A 15,047-nucleotide genomic window follows, 5' to 3' on the forward strand; every position below is an offset into this window, starting at 1 on the left:
CGATCTGGGGTTATGAATTGGAATTATTGATTTTAAATCGGTTATAAACCATCCTATTATGGTTTCAATTCAGAATTCTTATTTTTTCAAATCATAAATCAATAATTTCAAATCAAAACTACCGATTCATGAATCGTGGCGGGACTACCTTTCACCTTTCAGTATTTTCCTTAATTATATTCTTTCTTGGTAAGTGGGATGCAATAAACCTTACTTGTTGGCTTTGGGAATGAAACAGATTTCGATTGGCGTGCCCATGGGCCAGAAAGTTTTGCCCTTTTCGAGTGCTCTGCCTCTGGGTCAGTCATTCAGGAGCATTGTAAATTGATTCTTTGGATAATATGAGTGAAAACAGTAAATCTAATGCAAAGATGGCTAATGGTTTTATAATCCGGATGTTGGACGTTGATCTGGTGAATGAGGGTAGTCCGTTCCAGTTGAATTGTTTAACTCATAATCCAACTAATTAACTTTCTTAAATTGAGATTCAATAAATAATTTTATATAATTAATTATTAAATATATAATTTAAATTATTTTAATATAACAATAAATTTAATTTAATAGCATACATATTTTAAATTTAAATTTTAATAATGAATTTAAAAAATATTTTTTATTGATAAAGTTAAACTCGAGGTTTTATTTAATCCAATCATTCGAACTTTTCATTTCAACCTCATCTAACTTTAGAAACAGTTTTTCAATAAATTTTAATTGTTTTTCTTGGTAAATGATAGTTAAATTTGACAATCTAATCCAATTTTTAAAATAATAAGGATAACAATAACAAGAGATGAATTTTTTTTTAAGATAATAAAAATTCTCATCCAAATTAGATATAGCATAGTTTTAAAAACTAAATTAGATAATTCAGTTTGGATAATCCCCTACTAACAAAAAGGTTTATATTCATTTAGAAACTTCTTTTAAAGTTTAACTAGTTCAAATTAAATTAAATTAAACATTTTAAATGACTCAACCGGATAAAAAAACGAGTTTGATCTTATCAATATAAAAGATTTTTTTTTTAAATTTAATTTTGAAAACTTGAATGCAAAATCCCACATATCAATTTTAAATAAATAAATATATATGATCAAATTAAATTTATTTTAAATATTATTTTATATAATAAATTGGCCCAACCACTGATTAAACCATCCATCCGTTAAATAGACGTTTTGTTGGCATTATTAGTTGCTACCTACTGCTTCTGTACTCCCACAGAAGTTTGAAATATTAATTATTCACGTGAAAATGAATATAAAAAATATAAAATATTTTATTGGTAATTTAATAGGAAAATTAATTAAATTATTTATTTTTTAAACAAATTTATCCATAATTTGGTAGTTTAAACAAAAACACTCAGATTTTAAAAGAGTTAAAAGAAAATATCTTAAATATAAAAAAAAAATCAAAATTATTCTTCCTTTATTTTATATAACTCATATATTTTTTTTTATCCATTAACATATATAATTTTACTTATTATCTGATAGAGATTTTCAGAGAGAGGAAAAAAGTTCGTTATCATAATTTCAAGAGAGAAAAAAGTTCATGATATTGAAGTATTTATATATATTATAACTTCAATCGTTATTACTTTTATTGATAATGTAATTTATGTGATGTCTTATATAATAACTTAGAGTTATGTGTAAAAATTAAAATGATAAAAAATTATAAGGGGTATTTTGTAATTATAATAGTAAGGGGTGAAATAATATTTTACAATAAAGAGTATTAGAGATATTAGATAATATTTTACAATGAAAGGTGTTAGAGATATTAGATAATATTTGAGGGTAAAATGTATTTTGTGATATAGGGATAAAGTGATATTTTAAAAAATCAGTATTAAATTATTCAAAGTATATTCACAATATATAGTTAAATTATGACATAAGTGTAACTATACAATAAAAATAAAATTATGAAACTAGAACTTATTAATAAAATAATGTAACACAAATCTTTAAATAGTATTTTTTATCATGTTATTTATGTTGATTATATATTTTATTATAGGATTAATCCAAATAACAAGACATATTTCAATTAGATACGGGAGGAATAGATAAAAATGGGTGACAATATAATAAAATATATTTGAGGTAATAGAAAATTGATTAAAATTTTAGAGCACACGACATTCTAAGAATTAATTCAAATGGTGAGCAAAAAGTGTAACATACATCAAAGGATAAACAACATTCAGATAAGCATAAGACCAAGACATCTTGACAATGGCATCCCTGTTAAAATTTCAAATGATAAAGATGTTGAAGTTCCTAATGCTCTGTCTAACCTCTTTAAAAAATATGTTCTACTTTTTGTAACAACTACATTTAATAATAATAGTTATGAGGTTCAACAAGCATATGAGGGTTTACAAGATGGTAAACTGAGTAGTTATTCATAAGATCATGAGATTGGTTTAGGAGGGGTTCAAAATATTCAGATCTATGCAAAATAAGAATTTTCTGAGGAAGACTTTGCATACTTAAATGATATTTATGTTGATGCATTGTATAGTGTAGAAGAATTTGTTCATGACAATGAAAAAAAATTCCAAATTGGAGTGAATTTGATGGGAAAGTTATGCATGATATTCACATCAAGGAACCAGAGTTCGAAGAGAAGACACATGTTAATGAAGATATTAGAGATACAAAAATTTCTCGCAAATAAGTCCTGATGGCGGGAATGTTTGTATTGATGCATTTTATTGGTTACCTAAATTTTCTGACCAATTGTCCATATCCACATCCATAAACTAATGAGTGTGTATGATTGCTTAATGATGCAAAGAGAGGGATCTGCACCAGATAAAATAATATAATGTGTGTACGCAAATTAGACAAGGGTTATCTAATCCATCGCCAAAACTTCCCTTATCTAATGGTGTACAAATGATAGGTGTCTATACCCACCAATATGACAGAATTCTCTTGTACGAGTAATTAAGTGTGAACATCTTTTATATGACAGAGAAACATACTGTATACATATTAAGATGGAGCCTGTCATATAGCTACGATACTTGGTTCATCTTTCTTTACATTATGGTTTGTATTCTCCACACAGTGGTGTTTCTTTTTTAGGCTGGTTTTGTTTCTTTATTGATCACTTTGTTAAACATGGCAGCCTTACCGGTTTTTAATAGTTTCAGATCTTGAAATTAATGGCATTTGTGGGACATCTCATGTAACTAACTTATTTACTGTTAAATTGCTTTATCTTAGAAAGGCTTGTTAATCTTGTTGACTTATGCTATCTTCCTAATCTTTGAAAAACTGATTTCTCTCCCTTTATCTATTGCATAGGTTCTTCTGTTTTCGGTGCAAAGCCTACTTTCAGCTTTGGGTCCACTCCTACTCAATCAAGTCCTTTTGGAGGCACGACTCAGCAATCACAGCCTGCATATGGGAGCAGTTTATTTGGTTCCTCCACACCTTTTGGTGCTACAAGTCAGTCAGCATTTGGTGCTACTAGCACTCCCGCTTTTGGTGCAACAAGCACCCCTGCCTTTGGGCCTGCAAGTACCCCAGCCTTTGGTGCTACCAGCACTCCAGCCTTTGGTGGCACGAGAACTTCATTTGGTGCATCAAGTGCCCCAGCTTTTGGTTATGGGGGAGCATTTGGGGCTTCAAACTCTCCTCTTTTTGGGTCATCAAGCACCCCAGCATTTGGAGCCTCTAGCACTCCTGCTTTTGGGGCTTCAAGCACTCCTGCTTTCGGGGCTTCGAGTACTCCTGCATTTGGCGCTTCAAGTATGCCTGCCTTTGGGGCATCTAGTTCTGCATCTTTCAGTTTTAGGTCCTCTCCTGCTTTTGGCCAGTCAACTTCTGCTTTTGGTAGCAGCCCATTTGGAACCAGTACATCTCCCTTTGGGGCACAGAGTTCACCATTTGGTGAGTTTCTTAAATAAATATGATTGTTTATCTTCTGAGAAGCATTTCTGTCGGTGGGAAGCTCATTAACCCTACAATGTTCTATTTCTCTTTCATTTCTTGTTTTATGATCATCAATAGTAGGCAAAATAATTTTTTTTTACTATGGTATGCTATCATGCAGGATCCCAAGCAACAACACCAACATTTGGAAGCACTCCCTTTGGGCAGTCAAATTTTGGGGGCCAACGTGGTGGAAGTAGAGTGGCTGCTTACACTCCTACAACTGAAGCAGATACTGGCAGTAGTACTCAGCCTGCTGGAAAGTTGGAGTCAATATCTGCCATGCCTGTCTATAAAGAAAAAAGCCATGAGGAGCTGAGATGGGAGGATTATCAATTGGGAGATAAAGGTAGGTTGATGAAATCTGGAACCTTAATTATTATTGTTGCTGTAAGTGGTGACATTGGCTTATTCATTTTATTTTCCACTTTACAATTCAAAATTTCAGGTGGACCACTTCCTGCTGGTCAATCTGCTGGGGGAATAGGCTTTAGTTCATCAGCTGCTCCATCAAGCCCTTTTGCTTCTTCATCAGTATTTGGGGCATCATCAGCTAGTCCTTTTTCCAGCACTACATCTTCAAATCTATTTGCTTCCAAAACTTCAACTTTCACTGGATCAAGTTTTGGAGCCACCACTTCATCTGCATTTGGTACTTCTCCTTTTGGTGTATCATCTGCACCCAATCCGTTTGGATCAACTTCATCTGCAGCTCCTTCCATATTTGGGCATGGGCCAACATCAACTTCTGCATTTGGTGCCAATTCATCTCCCTCTACTTTTGGTTCATCGCCATCCCTCTTCAATAGTACAGCTGCTCAGGGTACTATTTCATCCTTTGGCTCCAGCATGAATTTTGGTACTCAGTCATCTCTTTTGTTCAGTTCTGCTGCCTCTGGACAGACAGGTTCTGGTTTTGGACTGGCCACTTCTTCATTTGGAAATAGTAGTACTACATCTTTGTTTGGTACTTCAAATCTATTTAGCACACCTTCCACCGGATTTTCTGCTGGCATTTTCTCAAGTACTCCATCACTAGCTCCTTCTAGCACACCATTGTTCGGTCAACAAACTGTAAGTGACTCTTGAAATCACTAAAATTGATTTCTTTCATTGTCACATTAAAGCATAGTTCTCCAATTAATATTTATTAAAGTGCGATGTTTATTTTTTGTAATTTGTCTTAAAGAAAGTTTTAGAGCTTATTGCTCTTTAGGCAATTACTGGGAAGTTTTTCTCTGCTGCTTTGGTATGTTGAAGGAGTCCTGTACATTTCTTTCAATCTGCCATTCTAATTTTAATTACATAACACTCAGTCTATCTACATTGAGTCTCATGGTGGATGACAGATATGCAAGTGGTATGGACTATTGAATATGCCCATTCTTTACGTGTTGGCAAAATATAAATTTCAGTAGAACAACATTCTTGGAATTAAAAATTCTGAATACATGCCCACAGGTGTCTCAGCTTAATTCTTGCAAGCATTTTATTCTGTTGGAATTTCTTGTTTGTTAGTTTGCTCGTCAACAGTGATTTTGGATTTTGAAGTTTCTGTTAAAATCTTATGTAAATTTTATTTTTGTTGTGTTTGCAACTTTAGCCCTCTGTTTCTATTCCATTTCAACTGGGTCAAACTGCTCAAACTGCTAGTGCTTTTGGATTCAGCAACCTGGGTCAGACACATGCAGGTAGCTTCTTTTTTCTCTTCATACTAGTTTATGATATGTATAACAGGGCTCAAGCTTTTTGCCTGATAATGCTGACTTTATTAACTTATCTGCCATTATAGCAGGTAATACAAGTAACGTCACTGGTGTGTTCGGCACTCTTGGTCAGAATAGCTTTGGACAATCGTATGTCTCATCTTCTTAAGCTCTTGTTTAGCATAACATATGCTTGTAAATCCAAACAATTCTTTTTAGATTGAGTGTGGTATCTCAAACTCTTGTAGAACTAGTTTATCACACATTTATTTGTCTATTTTTTCCTTTCCTATCCCCTTCCCTTGGTTATTGTTTCTGGTGATGGTTGTCCTAATAAAAGATTTTCTGATTTGCTCTTCCTTTAGTTGAAATTTGTTATAAAGCAGAGGGAATTCATATACTGCAATACCTTTGTTGACCAGGTCTGCCACTCAGAGTTCTGTTGCTGTGCAACCTATTGTGGTCACAAATCCATTTGGGACACTCCCTGCAATGCCTTAAATGTCAATTGGCCGAACTGGAACTTCTCCTTCAACCCAATATGAAATTTCTAGCATGCCGGTAAAATTTATTATTCTTTAAATTTGCCTTGCCTACTATAGGGTTTTGGTTGACTTCAACTATTTCTTCAATATTTGTGTTACAATCACTTGTGGTTACTATCAGGTTGTTGAAAAATCTGCTCCTGTCAGAATAGCATCCTTATTGACTTCTCAACATTTGTCACAAAGGCGGATTAGGCTTCCTGCTAGGAAATATAATCCCAAGAATGATGGTGTGAAGGTGGGATGCTACTTGTGAAAACTTAATTGATAATGATTATCCATATTGGTTATACATGTTACTTTTCTGATTGATGAATGCAGGTTCCTTTTTTCAGTGATGATGGAGAGGCCCCCAGCACCCCAAAGGCAGATGCCCTTTTTATTCCTAGGGAGAATCCAAGAGCTCTAGTTATACATCCTACAGAACAGTTTTCTTTTGGTGCTAGTGTAGCAAAGACCTCATCATTAAAAGATATGTCTTGTGTACCCGAAAATGGTAAGGTTATTGCACAGTGTCGGTCTGTGAGTTTCTGTAACATTTACCAGAGGATTGTTTTTCCATTTATAACTGTGAGCATTAATTTCCATCCAATTCCATAAAAGAAAAAAGATGAGCCAATAGCTATATTGTACTTCTAGATCAGTTGGGAGGTTTTTGTGTGCATGAGAGAGAAAATTTATGTAACATTTCATACTTCTTGACATGACCATTTGAACTCTTTATGTTTGTCCAGGTAAAACCCCAGAAGATGGCTCCAATCTCAAGGATAAAGATAGTGAGTTTTGGTTTTTGTTTATATAGTTATCTGTCCTTGCGACCTGGCATTTATTATGGAAGTGCTCTGATCCTTTTTCTTTCCATATTTAAAAAATCATAGCCCTCGGATGATAAATATATCAATAAAACTATGTAGACTTATTTTGTATATACAAATGAATATACGCTTAATGTGTATCATTATGTAATTGAATGATTTTGAATTAATGATAAAATAACACATAATTATATGATGATATATATTAGTATATACTCATTTGTGTATTCAAAGTGGGTACATATCATATTGTTCTAAATATATTGACGGAAAAGCCTTTTGGGTCCTTGTTTCATGCTTTTGTCTTCACTTCAATTTACAATAGTAACATGGGTTTCCATTAACTGGAGTGTCTTTTTTTGGCCAAACCTTGGAATTCCTCTATAGGAAACATATAGTTGTGAGGTCCTTTTTGGTATTCAATTTTTGTGATCCGGTTGCTACAAGTGGAAGAAATGTTTCTTGGTGGACACATCCTTTGTCTTTTACTTTCTGGATCGGCTGTTTTAGCTTTGTGTTTTCCCATGAAAGATACTTGAGTGATTTGGGCCTGTGATTGGTTTCCACAAGTTCAAGGGTTTGAGTTCCCTCGTGGTCACCTACATGGCCAAAGGCCATTGTTTCCCGCTTCCCTAGGATTAGAGGGTTCGGTAGGGACTCCAGTTTCAAACTCAGCTTTGTGAAGCAAGGTTGGGGGATTTTTGGATTAACACAAAAATAAAGAAGCTTTTTTGGTACGTAACAATTTAGTTTCTGATGTGGACTCTAGCTGATATGTATTGTACCAATGTAATTTCGTATCTTCTCTTTTGGGTCCCTTGCTCCAATTCCAATGAATGTAAAATCAAATTGGCAAAAAATCAGTTCTATGACTTTATTTACGTGAACAGGTCATTTCTATGACTAAATTTTCATCAACAGATAGTGCGGTAGTGCAAATTTGTGTTTGGCAAAGGCTTATTAGCTATTATGAGTGACTATTTGTGAGTTTGATTGGTAACTCATAATATGTAATGACTGTTTGACTGCAGAAAATCCTCTTGAAAATGGAGCTGTGAAGGAGCAACTATATCCTGTCAAAAATTATCACAAACTGAATGGAGTCCTCAATGATCGTTCTGTACAAATAGATGACCCACATATGACACTTGGTGGCCACAGGGCTGGTGAAGCTGCAATTGTTTATGAGCACGGGGTGACCATTGAGGCACTGATGCCAAAGCTCCGACGATCTGACTACTACACAGAACCTCGAATCCAAGAACTTGCAGCCAAGGAAGGGGCTGAGCCAGGATACTGTTGCTGTGTTAAGGACTTTGTAGTTGGACGCCATGTCTATGGAAGCATCAAGTTCTTGGGTGAAACAGATGTGCGAAGGCTTGATCTCGAGTCTCTTGTCCAGTTTAACAATCGTGAGGTGATTGTCTACATGGATGATGGCAAGAAACCTCCAATTGGGCAAGGTCTTAATAAGCCTGCAGAAGTAACGCTCCTGAATATAAAATGCTTTGACAAAAAGACTGGAATTCAGTACACTGAAGGGCCAAAAATTGATAAATATAAGGAGATGCTGAAGCGAAAGGCTGAGGAGCAAGGTGCTGAGTTTCTATCCTATGACCCCGTCAAGGGTGAGTGGAAGTTCAGAGTTAACCACTTCAGTGAGTACAAAATAGAAGATGAAGAGGGGGAAGAGGACCAGAATGGTTGTGTTGCCCCAGGGTGTTGAGTAAATGGGCGACAGTGTGTAATTTGCTTTGCTAGTTTTAGGAGGAAGACTCCGGGTCTTAAAAAAAGAGAGATTTTTGTTCTAGGTGTTAGATTTTTGTTTGTATAGATTTTGTCAAATTGTGTGTTGAAACATCAGATTTGAGTAATTACTTTTGTTACAGTATGATTTATATATATATATTTTTTAAATTTTAATGCTCCACTGTGCTTGTATGGTTTTTGTATTTTGTCTTGTTTAATTCATTCAATCTTCTCATGGAAGTTTGGTTTTTATTCTACCTGCGTAAGAATGACAGGTTGATCAAATCGAGATTCGACAGTGAATATTTTCCCACGACTGACGATTTTCCATGGGTGCACTGCTTGCTTCTATATCCAAACTCTAATCACTTACTAAACAGTGCTGTATTGCAAATTAGATGAACGAACAGAAAGATTATTATTAACATCGGTGTTGTTACTATTATTTTAAAGATTTTTCCAGCTGGGCTGCTAGCCCTAGAAGTGGTTTCGTACACAAATGTTTCCTGGTATTCTGTTTACATGAGATGAAACCAATTAAAGTTTACAGTAAGGTTTTGATTTTAAGGTATGGGACAGTGTAGGAGTAGAAGAAAGATATAAGTTATGGGAAATGCAGAGGTAAGCTTAGTCGCAACTTGAAGCACCAAAAGATATATTACTTGTTTATTGCGATTGTTCTCACTCACCCATCAAAACCTTGAAGAAAAATTAAATCTAGCTAATTGTCAGGTAAAGTTGTTTGAATAATTGCCGAACAAATGGGGAATATTTTCAGAATCAGATACTCTCTGCAACTGTCTTTTATTCTGTGTTGATGAATGCTTCTTGTTTTCAGAATTGTGTTTTGTCATTTAGCCCAACTGATTGAAGCTTGGGTTGCGATAAGTAAATTGGCCAGAGATAGAAGTGGACTGGACGTGGATATCACCATTAATACCAAAGTCCTCTGCCATGGAAAAATGTGGACCTTACGTTGCCATGGTACTTGTACAATTAGCATATGGTGGATCAAACATCCTCATCAAAATTGCCCTTGAGAGGGGACTCAATCAGTTCGTCCTTGTGGTTTACCGTCATATAGTTGCCATGTTTTTGTTAGGCCCTTTTGCTTACATGTTGGAAAGGTGAGCTATTCATTTTTGGATTGTAATTCTTTTGTGTTTCTTTTGAAAGAAGAGAAGAGAAGAGATGATGAGAACTCATATGCAGGAAACAGCGCCCCATGCTTTCATTTTCAGTGATGGTGAAGATTTTTGTGCTTGCCTCACTTGGGACTACCATCCATCTTAATGTTTATTATGCTGGTTTAGTCTACACTTCTCCCACAGTTGCAAGTGCTTTGAGTAATGTTATCCCCAGTTTGACATTTCTCATGGCGTTTCTGCTTGGGTAATTGTGCTTCCTTTCAAAAAAGGTTACTTTAACTTTGTTGTTTTCTTAATAATTGATGTTGATCAGGATGGAAAAAGTGAAGATTACAGCTGCTAGAGGTAGTGCAAAGATGTTGGGTACGATTATTTGCATTGGCGGATCACTAATTTTTACCTTTTGGAAAGGAGACTACCAATTGAAAAGCTTTATGCACAGGCCCCTCATTAACATGTATTCCTCCAAACATCCTGTTGCCGTGGAAAGCTGGATCAAAGGTTCAGCCCTTATTCTAATCAGTTACATTGCTTGGAGTGGGTGGCTAATCCTCCAGGTACTGAATCTGAATGCATATTTGGTTTCAGATAAACAATGCGTTAATTGTTTCTATTATCATGTTCATAGGCTATGGTCTTCAAAGTCTACCCAGCTCGTCTATCACTCAACACTCTCATTTGCTTCTTCGCGTCACTGCAATCAGCCTGCCTTGCCTTGTTCTTTGGAAGAAATCCAGCCCTATGGAAGCTGGAGTGGAATGTACAACTCTTGACCATCATCTACTGTGTAAGTGTTTATGCTAACAGCAAAAGAATGACAATCGATGACCTGATCCACAGTTGAATAATCACAAATAAACGCTGCCTTGGTTTTCAGGGAGTTATAATCTCAGCGTTAGTATACTATCTACAAACATGGTGCATCAGCAAAAAGGGACCAGTTTTTGCAGCCATGTTCAGTCCATTACTTCTAGTTATTGTGGGAATATTCTCAGCAGTTGCTTTTGCAGAGAGACTTCACTTGGGCAGGTAATCTATACAAACACTCAACTAAAGCTAGAGAATTGAAAAAGGAAAATTTAACCTCTTTAATTGGTTTACAGCTTGGTGGGAGCATTTCTCATAATTGTGGGACTTTACTGTGTACTATGGGGCAAAATGGCAGATAGTAATGTTTCTCGACAGGAGGATGATTGAAGAGACTTGGTCACAATAGTAAAATTTTAGAGATTTCCACTACTCAAACTTGACCTTGTCTCAAGTGAAAAGAATGCAATCAAATATAAATTTATTTATTATCAAGTTTCCTGTCGGCTGACCAATTGCCTACTAATGCATCTGATTCAAGACTTGAACACTAGTTCCCATTCAGTTTGGCAATCAGTAAACAATAAGAAAAGAAAACTGTCACTCCTTCCTTCCACTGAAATAACTTGACAAAGGTAGCCATAAGAGCAAAGTAAATACTCTTGCATTTGATCTATTTTGACAATTGCCATAAGTTTGAATATCCTATCATGCTCAACATTATTCTTTTGTTTTATACCTACCAGGATGTAATTGTAATGACATCTGGCCACAAGAACCAGCCCATGAAATTCTGGCACCTTCCCCTAAAAAGAGTTTTCTCAACATGTAACAAAATGCTAAAGGCTAATCACTTGTTTTGAAAATAAAACACAAAGTGGTCATTAGAAATAGAAAAATAATATTTTCCAAAAGCATAACCGGATACAAACATAACAAAGAGGCTATTATTGCCAAGTTTATGATTCAATCTCCAATATGTTCGATTATTATTTATCAACACAGGCTGCATTCAACAGAGTAACTCCCCTAGAGCCTTAGCCCCCCTGAGCTCATTTCAAGGAGTTCGCAATATCAATCACAAATCGATACTTCACATCCTTCTTTATCAACCTCTCCAGAGCTTCATTCACATATTGAATTGGAACTATTTCTATCAGTGGGTAAATTTTATGCGCTGCACAGAAGTCCAACATCTCTTGGGTCCCCTTTGTACCACCGGTTGCACTGCGTTGCACTGCCAGAAAAGGTTTTTGCACCTACCAAAAAGTCAATTAAAGCACTTAATTAAACTTCAAGACTGCAAGTATTTGGATGAACAATCTTCGATTAGTGATGAAGTCATTTCAAGTCTAAATAATTGGAAAGTAAAAGTACCAATAATGAGGCTTGCAGGACTGAATTTGATTTCACCTGGGAAACCCACAAGAACATAAGCACCAGTAGCCTTCAAAAGAGACAAGTATTGATCAAATGGGTGATCACCAGATGCTGTATCAACTATGAAGTCAAGTGATTTACTGATGGCCTGCATATATAAAACCAGTTTAGAAAAGCACTATGATTAGTTATCAGTTATACTATAGCTTTTCAAATGCTTAACATATTTGACCTTCATCTGCTCTGCATCAGATGAGAGGACAAATGTGTCTGCACCAAGCAGACTCAGGGCTTCTTCTTTCTTGTAAGCACTTGTGCTGAAAACTGTTACTTTCAGTCCAAAAGCCTTCCCAAACTTCACTGCCATGTGACCAAGGCCACCAAGGCCAATAACTCCGAGGGACTTTCCCGGTTGATTCATGTTATGGCGCATCATTGGAGTGTAAACAGTAATTCCAGCACACAGCAAAGGTGCTGCTGATGCCAATGGATAGTTGTTGGGTATCCTGAAGCAGTACCTGTTAATCCAATCAATGCCCAAATTAATTGCGGCAAATATTTTCTAAATTAGCTGGGTAGAATTAACCGAATTAGAACCATTACATTGACATCAATTGTCATACACAATCAAATTCAATCCATAGTTTTCCCAAAAACAAAATAGACACTAAAGAGTCAAAACTAAAATAACACAACATTTGCAATTTGATTTCCATTAAATCCTATCAAGGAAATACAATGGTTCCCCTGCCAGTGTATGTCTATCCACAAGTCTATGAGGTGAAAATCAGTAACAACGCCTCCCCAGGGAGTCTCCAGAAAAGAAAAGTAACCGAGGAAAATGAAAAGAAAAATTAAGCATCATGATACACTTGCCTCTCATGGACAACGATGTAACTAGAATATCCACCTTTCGTGACGGTACCATCAGCATCAATGCCATTAAAAGTGAAAACTGCACCTTTTACACAATGAACTTCAAGGCCACCGTTGCAATTCTCGCAATCTCGGCAGGAATTGACATAAGTACCCACACCAACATGGTCACCGACTTTGAAGCGGCTAACACCTGAACCCACCTCTTTCACAATTCCAACAATCTCATGCCTAGTATGCACATGAAACGATTATGGAAACATGAGTTTGAGGAAGTGGGAAAGAAAAAAAAAAAAAAAAAAAGAGTAACCGAGTGTGAGGATACTGATACATACCCAGGGACCAAAGGATATTTGGTGTCTCCAAGTTTATTTCTGGACCAAATAACATCAGCATAACAAACTCCACAGTGGGTGATGGTTAGTGAAATGTCATCATTTCCGAGAGTCCTGAAAAATTAAAATTTCCGATTAGAAATGGTTAAAACAAAGAGTGACGATACACTATAGAAACACAAAACACACCTGCGAGCGAAGCTGTATGGGGATAGAAGTCCAGAGGGGTCTCTTGCTGCCCAGCCAAGGCAATCCTTGACAGTTTGAGGTTGCTCCATAACTGTAGATAGGCAGAGAAAGTTAGACGACTTACCAACCAAAAGCAGTAGCAGAAACCAAGATGCAAAACCCGCTTAGAAAAATAAGATGGCTTCTCTACTCCCTCCTCTAATTTAATCTAATTCAACTTTTCTCTGTTACTAACCGTCGAACCGATGCCTTGGCAGTTGACACAATCAGGCGTAAGCGGTGACATAAACTTGACGCACAAAGCCGTAGGCGGTCATTTTCTTTGGTTGTAACACGTATAAGTATTCATTCACCCATTAAAAAAACTAAACAATATATTTAATTAAATATAATTTAACATTATTATCCACCTTTTCCCAAAACACTAAGTTAATCTTTTCCCTATCATCAATTTTAACACTAAACCAATCTTTCCGTAGTATATTGTATAAAGTTTTTAGTGCTTTAGTTTCGAATGTAGTGAGGATAAAAATAAGAATCCAAACACCATTTCACGTCACAAATTATGAAAAATTACAATACCCTTGGATAACATGTACAAATTATCAAAATCCAATTACAACTATTCAATCAACATTTTGCCTAAAAATTGATTCAATCCCATACAAATTCATTAATATGCTTTTTTATAGCTAAATCATCAAAAGAATAATCAAATCCATCAAAATTAAATCATAAATACAAACATTTATCATAATAAAAAGAATAAATGAAAGTTCAATTCATCTCTAAAGCGAATGGTTGATTTTTTTTTTACCCCTTACAAACAAAAATGGGTAGCTTTTATTTTTCTACTTGTATCCAACTAAAGCTATTCAATTCAACTTGGAGAAACTCATGCCAACCAAATTGCATCAATAGCTTTCTTTCAACAATACAACTTTCTCCATAATATGTTTTTAAACAAAATTCAACCCATTGGTTTCGGTGTCAGTAAAAAAGAAGATCATAACACGTGGTCTTGGTTTCTTCGGAGGATTAAAGAATGTATCTATAACCTATCTGATTTGGCAATAATCTCAGATAGATATCATACTATATACTCGGTAATGGCTGAAGTCTTTCCAGATATCCATCATGGATGTTGTTGTCATCATTTTCTATGTAACATGCAAGCAAAGTATAAACGAGACTCAAATGTATAGTGTTTTAAACAAGTAATTAAAATTGTAACAGTTTATACTTTTCATACATTTTAATTATAATCAGTTATCATAATATTTGACATCTAACAGGTTACGGGGGCATATTGGAAAGCCGTAAAATCATACACAGAATCAGAATTTGGGGCAATGATGCAATCTCTTGACTTAATGAACCCAACAGATCCAAAAAATTCTTAAACAGCCAATTTCTGGAAATGTGCTCTTTCATTAAATATAAAATTAGTCTGTAATATGTAAATTTGTTGCACGGTAATTGAGTTTTCTGTTGAACTTAGAGCTTGCTTCTCTTTAAAATTTTAGGTAGTGTTT

General features: G+C 35.3%; 2 protein-coding genes and 1 pseudogene across 2 annotated transcripts; 2 read left to right on the forward strand and 1 right to left on the reverse strand.

Moving 5' to 3' along the window:
• The first annotated feature begins 371 nt into the window (after positions 1 to 371).
• Positions 372 to 8,958, forward strand: LOC123195683 (annotated as a pseudogene).
• Positions 8,959 to 9,628: 670 nt separating this feature from the next.
• On the forward strand, positions 9,629 to 11,227 carry LOC123196991 (WAT1-related protein At5g07050-like). The gene is made up of 6 exons (XM_044611166.1): positions 9,629 to 9,904; positions 9,990 to 10,169; positions 10,239 to 10,482; positions 10,554 to 10,712; positions 10,803 to 10,954; positions 11,029 to 11,227. The coding sequence occupies exons 1-6, from the start codon at positions 9,732 to 9,734 to the stop codon at positions 11,120 to 11,122; spliced, it is 1,002 nt and encodes a 333-aa protein (XP_044467101.1). The 5' UTR covers positions 9,629 to 9,731; the 3' UTR covers positions 11,123 to 11,227.
• Positions 11,228 to 11,586: 359 nt separating this feature from the next.
• On the reverse strand, positions 11,587 to 13,876 carry LOC123196990 (probable cinnamyl alcohol dehydrogenase 1). Its single transcript, XM_044611165.1, is given in 8 exon segments — positions 11,587 to 11,961; positions 11,963 to 11,991; positions 12,110 to 12,260; positions 12,345 to 12,630; positions 12,989 to 13,219; positions 13,324 to 13,437; positions 13,513 to 13,603; positions 13,748 to 13,876. Coding segments are annotated over 7 exon segments (1,077 nt in total). The 5' UTR covers positions 13,602 to 13,603; positions 13,748 to 13,876; the 3' UTR covers positions 11,587 to 11,784.
• Positions 13,877 to 15,047: the final 1,171 nt, after the last annotated feature.

This window comes from Mangifera indica, chromosome 14 (assembly GCF_011075055.1).
Source record: "Mangifera indica cultivar Alphonso chromosome 14, CATAS_Mindica_2.1, whole genome shotgun sequence".
Taxonomy (NCBI): domain Eukaryota; kingdom Viridiplantae; phylum Streptophyta; class Magnoliopsida; order Sapindales; family Anacardiaceae; genus Mangifera; species Mangifera indica.